The sequence below is a fragment of the Equus przewalskii genome, chromosome 6 (assembly GCF_037783145.1).
Source record: "Equus przewalskii isolate Varuska chromosome 6, EquPr2, whole genome shotgun sequence".
NCBI classification, from domain to species: Eukaryota; Metazoa; Chordata; class Mammalia; order Perissodactyla; family Equidae; genus Equus; species Equus przewalskii.
In genome coordinates this window covers 6,264,387-6,276,626 of record NC_091836.1, presented here as the reverse complement: position 1 = coordinate 6,276,626, position 12,240 = coordinate 6,264,387, and the positions used below count along the sequence as shown (strand labels likewise).

The following is a 12,240-nucleotide window of genomic DNA, read 5'->3' as shown; positions in this document are numbered from 1 at the left end:
CTCAGCTGGCCACTGTCATTTTTCAGAATCTGTACTTCAATGAGCACGTCAGTGTATGTGTGCTGGAGGAGGGAAAGCAGAGACAATATTGCGTTTTTTTCATCTTCATATTTTCCCCTTTCAATGATTTGAGCATCGGCTGTTAAGAGGAAAGATGCCTCTGCCCACCATCATGTTCCCAGTCTTTATTCCACCTCTTTAAAAAATGGCACTATGTAATTTAGTGAACAGGAGCTAGAGCCAGTACAGAGGGCATCACAGCACTTAGTAAAATAAACTAGACTGAGAGAAAGGAGTCGAATTCTTGTGGCCTTGGACATGAGTCACCAGGTTAAAGGGAGAAAGCCGGGCAAGAAAGACAAGAGACCAGCTGAACTGGACCTGACCTCTCAGAGGAGGCAAAGGCATCACATTTCAGTTACCAATCTAGAATCAATGAACTTCAGAGACCCCTTGACCAAGAAACATCCCATGTGTCATGGTTGAACACATTAGTGCCTGGGGGAATATACATTATAAACGAAGACTCGTTTTCCATCTCATTACTTTAATCATTTTGTCAAAATAATCTGAACATGTGTACATAAATACTTGACTTGTTATACGAATGTGTACCATAAAAGTCCCTGAGACACATCCAAGAATGACTTGAAATGTATTCAATGCAATTATTCACCATACTAATCACCAAGAACTTGGCTCCTTTCCCTGATATCTAAGGCATATGACACTTTAATATGTATATTATATTAAGTGTATATAATACATAATGAATATATATGTGTGTATATATATATATATATATATATATATTTTTTTTTTAGTGCTAAATCAGAATCTCCCTCTCTGGTGCCTGGTTTTCTGCCAGTTTACCGCTGCCGTGCAGTAAGTCATTTCCAGACTGTAAGGAAGGCACAGTGGGAGGGGAATGAGTTCTTTAAGCCCTAGGGTGCCAGTTAGCAGAATGACGGCAAGTGGAACTAGAAGGTCCCAGGGGATGCTTTTGTCCAACCCCCCTCATTTTGCAGTTCAAGTGACAGGCTGAAATCGGTTATGACTTGTACAACGTGGCTGCTTCTGCTGCTGCTACTGAAATCTTAGGCGAGTCCTTCAATGTGTCTGGACCTCAGCTCCTTTCTCTGTAAAATAGGCTGGTGATAATTACAGTTAACATTTTCCAGATGCCTCCTACGTGCCAGGCGCTGTCCTGAGTACTTTAAATGTCTTACCTAATTCTCCCAACACCTCTATAAATTATATATGATTGCCTTCAATTAGAGATGAGAATATCAAAACACAGAGAGCTGAAATAATTTGCCAAGATAAGACAATTAGGAAATGTTGCAAAGCTGGTTTAGGAATCCAGGAATATCGGCCTCCAAAATTCTTAAATTCCAATTCTTAAATCCTTTCTAAGAAACCCCCTCAGGTAGGCTCTCAAATTCCTTACATCTCTAAAAGTCTAGAACAGAATAGACAAACTATGGCCCTTGGGCCAAACCCAGGCAATTCCTTTGTGTATGTATTGTCAAGGGCTGCTTGTGTGCTACACCACTAAGTTGAGTAGTGGTAGCAGAAACTTTACAGCCTGCAAAGCCTGAAATATTTATTCTCTGGCCCTTTACAGAAACGTTTGCCCACCCCTCCTCTAGAGCCTTGAAAATGTAGAACATCCTGAACTGTACAGCACTTTACAATGTACAAAGCACCTTGGCATACACCATCACATTTAATCCTTGTTTTGCAGGTACATTCATGCATAATAAAGGAGGAAGCTTAAACTTAGAGAGTGTCAGTAACTTGCTTAATCAGGGCCACAGGGGCAGAAAGCGGCAGAGCCAAGAACCCTGGTTCTGACTCCAAACGACAAGCTCTTTCTGTAAAGCCACCCTGTTTCCCCTAAATTACTGCCAGGGAAGGGCTTGGAAACTGAAAAGCACCTGTGAATACTGACAGCAAGTCAGACACTCTTCCTGACGCAAATAGCATTCAAGCTGCACTCAAGTAATTAGTCATCAAGTGCTAAAAATATTAAATTTGTAATAAATTTGAAAGAAAAGTTTATGTCTTAAAGGAAGGGCATGACAATCATACGAAATACATTTTGAAATATATGATGCATTTATATGCATCTTTATACTAATGTATATGAAATTTTAACCTGCTCAATTTAGAATGAGATGAAAAATAAAATAACATAAAAGGAGCCATTGCCACATTTCTCTTGCCCTTTGATGAACTAGTCTAAAAAAATTCTGTTTGTTCCAGACTCAAAAAAATTGCATGTAAAAAAATGCAATTATATCTTCCTCATGCTAAATATTCAATAAATACGTGGTTAGTTTTAAATAGACAATAGTAAGAAGAGCATTAGTAAAATAATAGATAATTATTTAACAATATGACAACAAAAACAAAAATTTTTTTTTTTCCAAAGAAAGCAAAGGTGCTTCTTCCTAGTCTGCAAATTCAAGCTCAACCTAAATGGCAATGATGATCCCTGAAATAATATGGGTTAGCTTTAGGGACTCATTTGAAATACATGACATGAGGCCCGTTCCTTTTTATTTCATATCTAGTCTGTAACATACCTTGAGATTTAATTTTTGACATACAAATGGATATGGAGAGACCCTGAAATCACTGCAAGGAAAGAAGGAAAAAAAATCTCTCACCAATTGGGTGACAGGTATGTGTCAGGGACCTTGACTTATTTTATTTCCTGAAATGCTCACATGAGCTGTGAAGTATTTTATTTTCCTTCCCTATTTTAGATAAGGAAGCTGAGGCTCAGGGTTACCACTAATTTGCCCCAGGTCACACAGCTGGAATTCAAATCTAAGCCAGATTACCTGCAAAACCCTAAGTCCTACTTCCCCATGTAGATTCCTGATAACACCAAGATCATTGGCCAAATGTCATAAATACTTGTTTTAAGATTAGAATTTTTCCTTTTTCTTTATTGGATGGCTGCTACTTTGTAATTCTGCCATGCTATAATATTTTAATAAAGAAATTTTATCCAGGGATTTTAATTTCTCCTTTCAAGGAAAACAGAGCATTGAAGCACCTAGATTTTCCTGAGCTTTTCAAGTGAGTCTGTAACAAATGCACACAGAGATAAACTCACTTTCTGATTCAGCTAATCGTACTAATCAAAGGCAAAATCACTGTTTACAGCAGAATTCTGTAAAAACCTAACTAATCTTGGACCCTACCCATAATAATCAGTCACTGAAGGTCGTTATTATAATAAATAGAGGGGGGGAGAACCTCCATTATTTCAAGCTTTAAATCAACTGGCTTTCTAATAATTGATTTACTGTCGTCTTACTTAAGGAATGTCACTTGAAACAAATAGCTTCTGCCAATTGATTTATCAAAGGTCATTGTTTACTTGTTGGCAGTGGTAGATCATAGGAGCTTCAGAGAGAGGACCTTGCCTCACACGTTTTTGTGTCTTTCCTGGCACCCCAAGCCCATTGTTTGGCACAGAACAGACACATGGTAACATCTATTTCATATGCTGTTCATTCAAGGACTTTTAAAGTCAATGCATAGATTTTCAAAGTAGGTCCCATGGCACAGTCTCAAGGGCACTAGAAATGTGAAGATATATCACTACTATGCAGACTAGGAGGGGAAGCTACTGGCCCCAGAAAGAATGGCAGATTTAGCCTTTAACAAAAGACAAAGTTCATTGCAGGCACTAACTTAGTTCCACTCCCTAACAAACTAAACATTTAACTAAAAAGTGACAGAAACAAAAACCACCATTAACAGACACCATGAAACTTTTTTCCTTTTGCATGATACCATAATAAGGTACAATCCTTTTCATTGTTCTGCAGACAGGTAATGCCAGCACCCCGGGAAGACTGACATTCCAGTTTAAATTCTGGTCCTTACTTCCAAAAACTCATTTCTTTTTCTTCTGTTTGTAAACACAGGATGGTTTTTTGGCAAGAGGGGAGAAGAATGTTGCTTCTGCTTTATTTTCACATCTGTAATTTTAAAACGCTTTTTAAAAAAATCCAGGATACAGAAAAACATAGACGCAGAAGGAATAAATTAGGAGATGATTATTCACATTGTAAAGGGATTCTCCATAGGGTTCCATTAAATACTGAAATCTTCTCAAGCAGTGAATTTGGGATTTGATTTAAAAGCAGCTTTTCAGGAATACATTTGTGTAAAGCGACGTACACCTATATATTCACCCTACTCTTCTCCAAGGACAATCCAGCATCTTGTTTCCGTTCATAGGGCAGGGGAACAAACAGCACTTGTTAAGGAACAATCAATGATTTGCGGACCACCCCCTCCACCTTTCTTAGGAGCTGAGTCTTTGAGGAATTCAACCAACAAAGAGAAAGATCCACTTAGGGATCTTCCACTATCCAGCAGCAAGGCTCTTTCTAAAACCAGGGGTTTGCTGCAGTTGGCCCAGTGAAATGTGGAGTGGAGGAGCAGCGTGTATAGGGTTTGGACTCAGCACAGGCCACAAATATGGCCTGTGGGAGATGAGGCAATTCAGAGTAACTGACTCAACAGTCTTCTTGTAACTAAACTACTTCACCTCTGCACTGGTTACAGGGTGAGAAAGGGCCCCTTTCTTCACCCCTGAACACTGATGCCCACCAACAGCAGAGGGAGCCCAACTTCTAGTTGTGCAAAAGGCTTGAGAATCCGGGATCCTCCTCATCCCGTCTTTGTGCTAATAACATTAACGGGTAAATCACTTTTTTCCCATAGTGTAAAAACGGGTGTTTGGAAAACTTAGCCACGTGATTCGACAGTCAAGGAGATAGATGCACGGCAGAGGATCAAAACGCTGACGACTTGGCCTCCCCGGGTTACACGCAGGGGAGGATGGCTTCACCGCTCAAACCAGCGAGCCAAGTTGCGCACGCTCTTGGGCCGGTCCCCAGCCATCTGCACTGCCTGGCAGGCCCGGCACCAAGGCTCGTCCCAAAAGGAGGTGATGTGCACGGCGTAGCTCCGGCGCCAGTAGAAGTAGCGGCGGTAGACAGCCGGGTTTCGGTCGAGGAAGAGCAGGTAGGCGGCCAGGGACGAGGCACTAGGGAAGTCGTCCACGTGGATGAAGGCACCGCGGGGCACGAAGCGCTCGTAATTGGCACGGTCGGGGCCCAGCACCACTGGCACCGCCCCGGCCAGCAACGAGTTGCGCCAGAGCTTCTCAGTGATATAATCCAGGTGCTGCGAGTTCTCGAAGGCCAGGTAGAACTTGTAGCGGGCCACCGTGTGCAGGAGCCCAATGTCCGGCACCGGCCGCCCAGGTCCGCCCTTGCCGAAAACGTCCACGGGCACGTGCTGGCTTAGCTGGTGGTAGTAGCGGACCCGGGCCTGGCGCTCATCCCAGTTGCTCACCACCCAGGCCACCAGCCCCCGTTTCCGGGCCAGCGGTGGGGCCAAGCCTGGCGGCTGCTCGCTAGGATGAGTCCTGGGGTAGAGGTAGCCATATGGAACGAAAACGTCTGAGTCCGCCCGGTAGGAGAGCGTCCAGTTGAAGAGGTTAGCTGCCAGCCTTCGCAGCCCCGGGGAGTGGGAAGGCGACTCGAAGTTCATCCACACCCAGCGCTGGCCCGGGGGCCTGGGGCCTGAGGCGGCCAGGGCTTCGTTAGCCGCGGCTGCCACTTCCTCCTCGTCGTCGAACACCCGCAGCTCCAGCTCCTCTGCCGTGCGCACCTGGGCGCCCCAGGGCGGGGGCCAGTCGGGAGGTCCCTTCACGAGGTCTCGGTGATGAAAAAGCACAGCCTGGGCCTCCCCGTAGGCAGCACGATCGGTGAGCAGGCGGCAGCCGCTGATGTTGAAGCGCAGCCAGCAGTCGGGGGGCGGCCTCGCGGCGCTGTCGCGCCTCCGGAAGGGCTCCCACCACAGCAGCACGCCCACCGGCCGCGGCGGGGCGGAGGATGACCAGGGCAGCGGCGGCAGCAGCCCCAAGGAGGCGTAGGCGACCAGAGCGGTGCACAGCAGGCCGGCGGCCGCCAGCGCCGAGACGGTCCGCGGCACCCCCCCGCCTCTGCGCAGCCCGCGTGGCCGGGCAGCCCCCCGGCCCCACTGCGCCCCCATGGCGTGCGCAGGCAGAGCCCCCGCCGCTCGCTGCGTGTCCGCAGGCGTGGAGCAGCGGCGTCCGCTCTCATGCTGCCGCTGCGGCTCCGGCCGTCGTTGCCGCTCGCCGCTGGCCCTGGAGCGGGAGAGGGCGGACCCGGAATCCAAAGGCCCGCGGGTCTGGCTCCCCTCCCCGCGAGTCCCCGCGGGGCGCGCCGCCAGGGCGAGGTGAGCCGGCTGGGCAGCCCAGCCCGGCGCCGCCCCGTCACTCCCCTAAACTGCGCCCCCGGCCCGACCGGCCCGGCCAGGCCCAGGACGTTTCCTGCTGCGCCTCCGCCCACTCCCCACCCCCTCCAGCGCGCCCCCCGGGCTCCCCACCCACTACTCCGGATCACGTCTCAGGGGGCCCGGGCCTTTGGGCACGCGCCCATTGCCCTGGCCTTGCGCCCGGGCCCGCCCGGAGCTCCCTCCCAGCTGCCCCGGATCTCAATCGCGGTGGCCCGAACCCTCGCCTTCCAGAGTGAGGGCCCGGTTCATCCCTGGGCGCGGGCAGGGGCGCGAGACCCTCCAAAGGCTGCGGCGGCGAGATAGCAGGCGCAGGCACGGAAGGAAGGCGGGCCGGGGGTGCCGAGGCTCCTGGCGGGATGGAGGATCGGAGTCAGAGTCCGCTTCCTTCCTTAGGGCCCGGCTACGGCCAGCGACGCCTGCCGGAGGGAGGGAGCCCGAGAGGCTGCGGGCAGAGGCGCCGCCACCGCGTGGGTGACGGTGAGCTCGTGACCCGCTGAGACAGGCTACTTGTGCAGTCGGGCCCCCGCGGCGCAAGGTTGTGCATTTTGTGAAATCAAGTTTTCAAGGCAGATAGACCCAACTGTCGGAAGAACATTTCCTTTGCCTACCGCCCCAGCAGAGGATAGAGAAGAAGAAAATGTTTTCTGAGCGATCAAAACGAGTTCTTTTCCTTCTCTCCCTCACTGAACACTTCTGGCTGCCAGCTCATAGCATTCTTTGTACTAGGGCTGGAGGACTCCTAAACCAAAGATAAAGATATGGCTCTTGAGCCCTTTGTCCTCTAAGAACTTCCTGCCTGTTCAGTGAGATGAATGAACGAATGAATGAATCACTGTGAATTTTACTAAGCACTTAAGAACTAGCTTAATTTCTGTGCTCGTGAAGATTACGCAAGACTCTCTGGATATAAAATGATGGCTAAGATAAATATGGTAGCGCCCAAGTTTACACCATAAAGGATGAGTATTGCACTGGCCTCTTCAGGTTTATCATAAGGGAACAATAGAGGCATCTACTTCTATAGTCACCTGAGGAATTTTTTTTTTCTTACAGCTTGAATTTGAATTTGTGGGTTTTGGCTTTCTTTTGTGTTATTAAACTTTTATTCAGCAAAATTCTAGAAAGGCCGTGAGTGGGCTGCTGACCTAAGGAGGCCGTTTTGAGGAATTTTTAGTAGATCCCAGCTGTGCCTCAGCGGTGCGCCAGCCCCGTGCCATGTAAGTTACAGGATATTCAGGGAGAAATAGACTTGCTGGGAATGGGGCCAAGCTGTCAGGTGTTTTGATGTTATGCATACGGAAAATAAGCTTGGGTTTGCCATTTAGATTTATGAAGAACTTTTTCATTAAAAATCAAGTACAGGGGCCCGGCCCGTGGCGCAGCGGTTAGGTTCGCACGTTCCGCTTCGGGGCCTGGGTTCGCTGGTTCGGATCCCGGTGCTGACATGGCACCCCTTGGCAAAAGCCGTGCTGTGGTAGGCATCCCACGTATAAAGTAGAGGAAGATGGGCATGGATGTTAGCTCACGGCCAGTCTTCCTCCGCAAGAAGAGGAGGATTGGCAGTAGTTAGCTCAGGGCTAATGGTCCTAAAACAACAACAACAAAAATCAAGTACAGATTGTAACGGCTTCTATAAAAACAGTTTCAGGTGGCACTGCCTGCCAGCCCACAGGGACAGTTTGGAAGCGGGATGATTGGTATTAGGGGCTCTGGCTGTACTCATCAACCTAGTGACACTTTCTCCTACGTACTAGAACCTTTAATAATGTTTCTGGGGTTTTTAATTTCATAAATCATTTTCATCTAGTTAAGCAAATTGTCATGGAAATGAAGAATTTCAGTGATTCTCCACTCTGTTATTTTTAATTTTAAGAAAAGCTATAAATGCACAAATAACTTTTTTCGACCCAATGGAAGAAAGGGCATATTGATTTTTCTTTTTATGCAGTTCAAAAATCTATACATTTATGAACATTCCTCCCCCACTTAAGTTAAATAAGACATCACAGATAGAGCCTAACATTGTGTCCGGCAGATGATAAGTAGACATTTGGTAAATGTTAACCTGCTTCCTTGCTTCATCTCCCCACTCCCAATTTTCCCTTAAATCCTCCAGATATTCCAATTAAACCAACGTTTTACTGGCAGAATGGCCCAGATCTCGTGAATATCAATTACCGTTGTGTCCACTTACCTTGGTAGGGTACCAGGACCACAAATTGTGGGGGGAAGAGACACCAAGCAAGAAAGTGGGTTGGTATCGGGAGAAATTGGCTGTGTGAATGACTTGCTGTGACAGAAAATGCTACACAGGGATTAATCAGATCCCTAGCGAGAAGCATCAGAAACTCCATCAAATTAGGCTGGCTCTCATTGGCTCAATCTGGACCAGGTGCTCATTCTTGAAGCAGTCACTTTGGTCAGAGGATGTGGCCTCTCTTTAGACCCTTCTCTGGAGCTATGGGCAGGATCAGCCCCATTTCAACCTCATGGACTAACCATGGAGGAGGGTAGTTTCCCAAAGAAAAAATGAAGTGCTGTTACCTGAAGAAGAGGGAAGGGATGGTGAGCAGGCCAAAACAACATGTCTACTGGCCATATGTAAAGAATTATTATTATTCTAAATGAACTCTAAATCACCTTAGAACTTTAAACGTTCTATGATTCTTTTCAATTTGGTAACAATAAACAAATGATTCTTTATGTATTTAAAGACCTCTTAGTTTTTACAAAATAGGACACAGGAAGAGCTGGCTTTCAGTTGCAAGCATGAAGACAACAGGTCGGGTATAAAGAAGGGCTTTTGGCCCCTGAGGATTGCTCAGACTGTGTGGAAGAAGCTCCATAATTCAAGGCTCATTTTATCAAGCTGAATGAGCAATCAACTCATAACGTGTCCAAGAATGACCTATTCAGCTCCAAAATTTAATATAGGACAGAATTCTCTGGGGGCAAGAAGCAGGCCAACTGTGGTTTCTAAAAGTCTAACTCATTCTTTGCTCTTCCTCGGGGGAAATAGTTCATTTTAAGCCTGTCCTCGTGCTCCTCACCAGAGACATTGGCTATTTCCTAGGGAAGCCCCAGGACCCGTTCTGACTGCCTTGGGTCTCCCCCACTACACCACGCTATGTCAGTCTAGGCCCTGTGAGACTACCCGCAAATGGGTTGCTATTTTTGGTTGGATCTGAGACTTCTGTGGCTGAACCTTGACTTGTCAAATATACTTTCAATGTTTTTCCTTGAAGAGAGAAAAGGGCAGTTCAAAGTCCCTCCCAGTATTATGTACTTAATGCTCACCTGGTGAGCAGGTGTGGCTGGAAAGGCTAATCTGTATGTAGATAGGTGGAGATTGTTTCCATTTTCAGGTACAATTATTTAACCATGTATAATTGGGCAGGTAAGAATGGAAATAATTGTTAGTTAAAAAATATTAGGAACTGTGTAAGTTCAACAACAATCACAATTTATAGTTCATTGCCCTGGTCAATCCTTGATGGAAAAATAAACCTAACATCAACTTATAAGTTCATTCCTTTTTATCCAAGTGCAAATATTTATTGCCTCTAAAAGACGGTTATGAATAGTCAATATGAGAACTTATTATATTTGCTTTAGGGTTTTACTCTTTATGCACTCACTTCTTCCTTGAGTAACTTGTAGGCTTACCTGACTAAAGGAATGCAAGAATTTTGGACATTCAGAAAAGTAATCATAGTGAAATTAGAGTGAAAGTCAAAATATTTGTATGCTAATTTAAATATTTGGAGCGTTTACCTCTGTATTCTTCTTGTTAAACTACCCTTTCCTAAAATACAGATTATTTGCAATCACATGTAAAAGTTGTGGAATACAAGACTTAACACAAAAGAAAAGTATTTTGACGCTGAAATAAGCATGTTAATATCACACGGGGTAGTGCCCAGCACATAGGAGGTGTTTAATAAATATTTGTTAAGTAAATGAATAGATGAGTGAGTGAATGAGTGAACGTCACTATTGATTTTACATTTCATGAGGCACTTTTGAAACAATTCAATTTCTGCATTCATGAAGATTATGCAAGAGACTTTGTACTGTAAAATAATGACTAAGATAAATAAAATGGCACCCAAGTGCAGTGTAAAAATGGTAAGTATCATACTGGCCTTTCCAAATCCTCATCAGGTTCACCAGCACTAGCCTCCTACCCCCGCACCGAGTCTATGTGGGTCCTCAGTCAAATGAGTTAGTGCAAATCCTGCAGTTTCAAAAGCCCAAACATGTCTGATCTGTGCTTACTGTAGTACCTGCCCCGTATCAGTACTTATGTGTGGCCGTGCTCAAGACAACCAGACCCTAACTCAGGGAGGCAGCCCAACTCTGCAGACGGAGGAAGGGATCTTGACTACCCTCCCCGTGTCCTGACCCCACTTCTCCTCATGTCCTGACCCCACAGACCCCCAGGGAACAATTCATGAAAGAAAATGGAGAGAAGATGCATTTTTCCCAGAAGCCAGGTAATTCTGCTTTGACCAGTAAATTTCTCCCAAGCACCCAATCAGAACACAATCGTGGTTGAACTGGGTTCCATCACACTCATTCCTGTGATTCTTCCTCTGAAAGGGGCCTGAGGCACGTGCAGTATTAAGAAATACTTTTTGGATTAAAGTAAACAACATTAGTGATATACAAATGATTTTGGAAAAGTGTGAAAATGGAAGGGTAAATGCATGTGGCTCATGTTGCAAGAATAAAAAGCACTCCTGAAGAAGTGGGACAGCCAAATTTTATAATTCTGGGTCAAGCTTACTGTAGCCAAATAAACCACAGCCCAGAAATCTTACGTGATGCAAGGATGAAATCACATGAATAGTGCCAGTTATAATAAGATCATTTTCAACCACTCCAAAAAGAACCTTTGGTTTGCAGTTACCCTTAGTAATGTTCAGTGCAATTTCACAAACATTTAGTCTTGGGAAAAAGAGAAAGACAGGAGAATAAACACTGCCTGGCCTGTCTAAGTGCGCTGAAGGAACTGCTTCTGTCCTGGCAGCACCACTGCATGAAAAAGCTCTGCATAAAAAGGAAGCTTCTTTCTTGAGTGAGCTCACTGTTCAGCTTAATTTCCTGCATCATCGAAGACAGCAGGGAAATAGCAGCAACTCTTAAAGTCAGAGAAGAGAAATTAGACATGAATCAAAGAGGTAGATGCTGTCCGACCACTCGTTCTGGAGCCCGCCGCTCATCACTTCCCCACGGAACAACTCTTGCCTCTTTGGCTCCCTGGAAGTTCTCTTGGGCCCATTTCCCAGTTCCCAGTTTGACAAAGAGTGATGGGGATTGTTGTTAGAAGATTTTGATGTGGTGACTCCAGGATTTGCCATGTTCCTTTCAAAGATAAAATACTTGAATTTTTCTTGACCTTGATATATTTTGGCATGACTTCTTCGTCATTACCAGCTTATAGAGCTATTTCTAAAGTGTTTTCCAGGCAAAACAGGACTGAGAATTGTCCCATATTGACGTTGGCAGGGCTACATTAGGGTCAGGCCTTGTTTGGCCTTGTAAACCTGCAAAAGCTGTAACTTCATGTGATACCATTTATTGAATGCCAGTTCTGTGCCAGGCGCATGAGGTGTATGTATATCTGAACAAACAAATGTTACCGCCCTTGTGGCGTGCTAGCTAGCACAATTAACCTACCAGTTTGAATTACAGCCTTAGAGCAATTCCAGACCTAAAGAGTCCAAAGGTTGACATCAGAAGCTGTGATGTGCTGGGCTGTCAGTAACCCTACCCACTTGCCTCTAGAAGCATTTCCTTGATTGCTTTGTTAATTTGTCACTTCTGTATTGATCACGTGTCCTTGTCAGAGTAGAGACTTCGTTGAGGCACCTATCT

The 12,240-nt window shown here is 45.7% G+C and overlaps 1 protein-coding gene across 1 annotated transcript in view; it reads right to left on the bottom strand.

The window, feature by feature from the left end:
- Positions 1–530: 530 nt before the first annotated feature.
- Positions 531–12,240, bottom strand: part of FUT4 (fucosyltransferase 4) — a 16,060-nt gene continuing 4,350 nt past the window's right edge. Inside the window, 3 exon segments of the mRNA XM_008513769.2 lie at positions 531–6,348; positions 6,350–6,453; positions 6,585–6,776. Coding sequence (XP_008511991.2) covers positions 4,879–6,348; positions 6,350–6,453; positions 6,585–6,776 — 1,766 coding nt within the window. The 3' untranslated portion in view covers positions 531–4,878.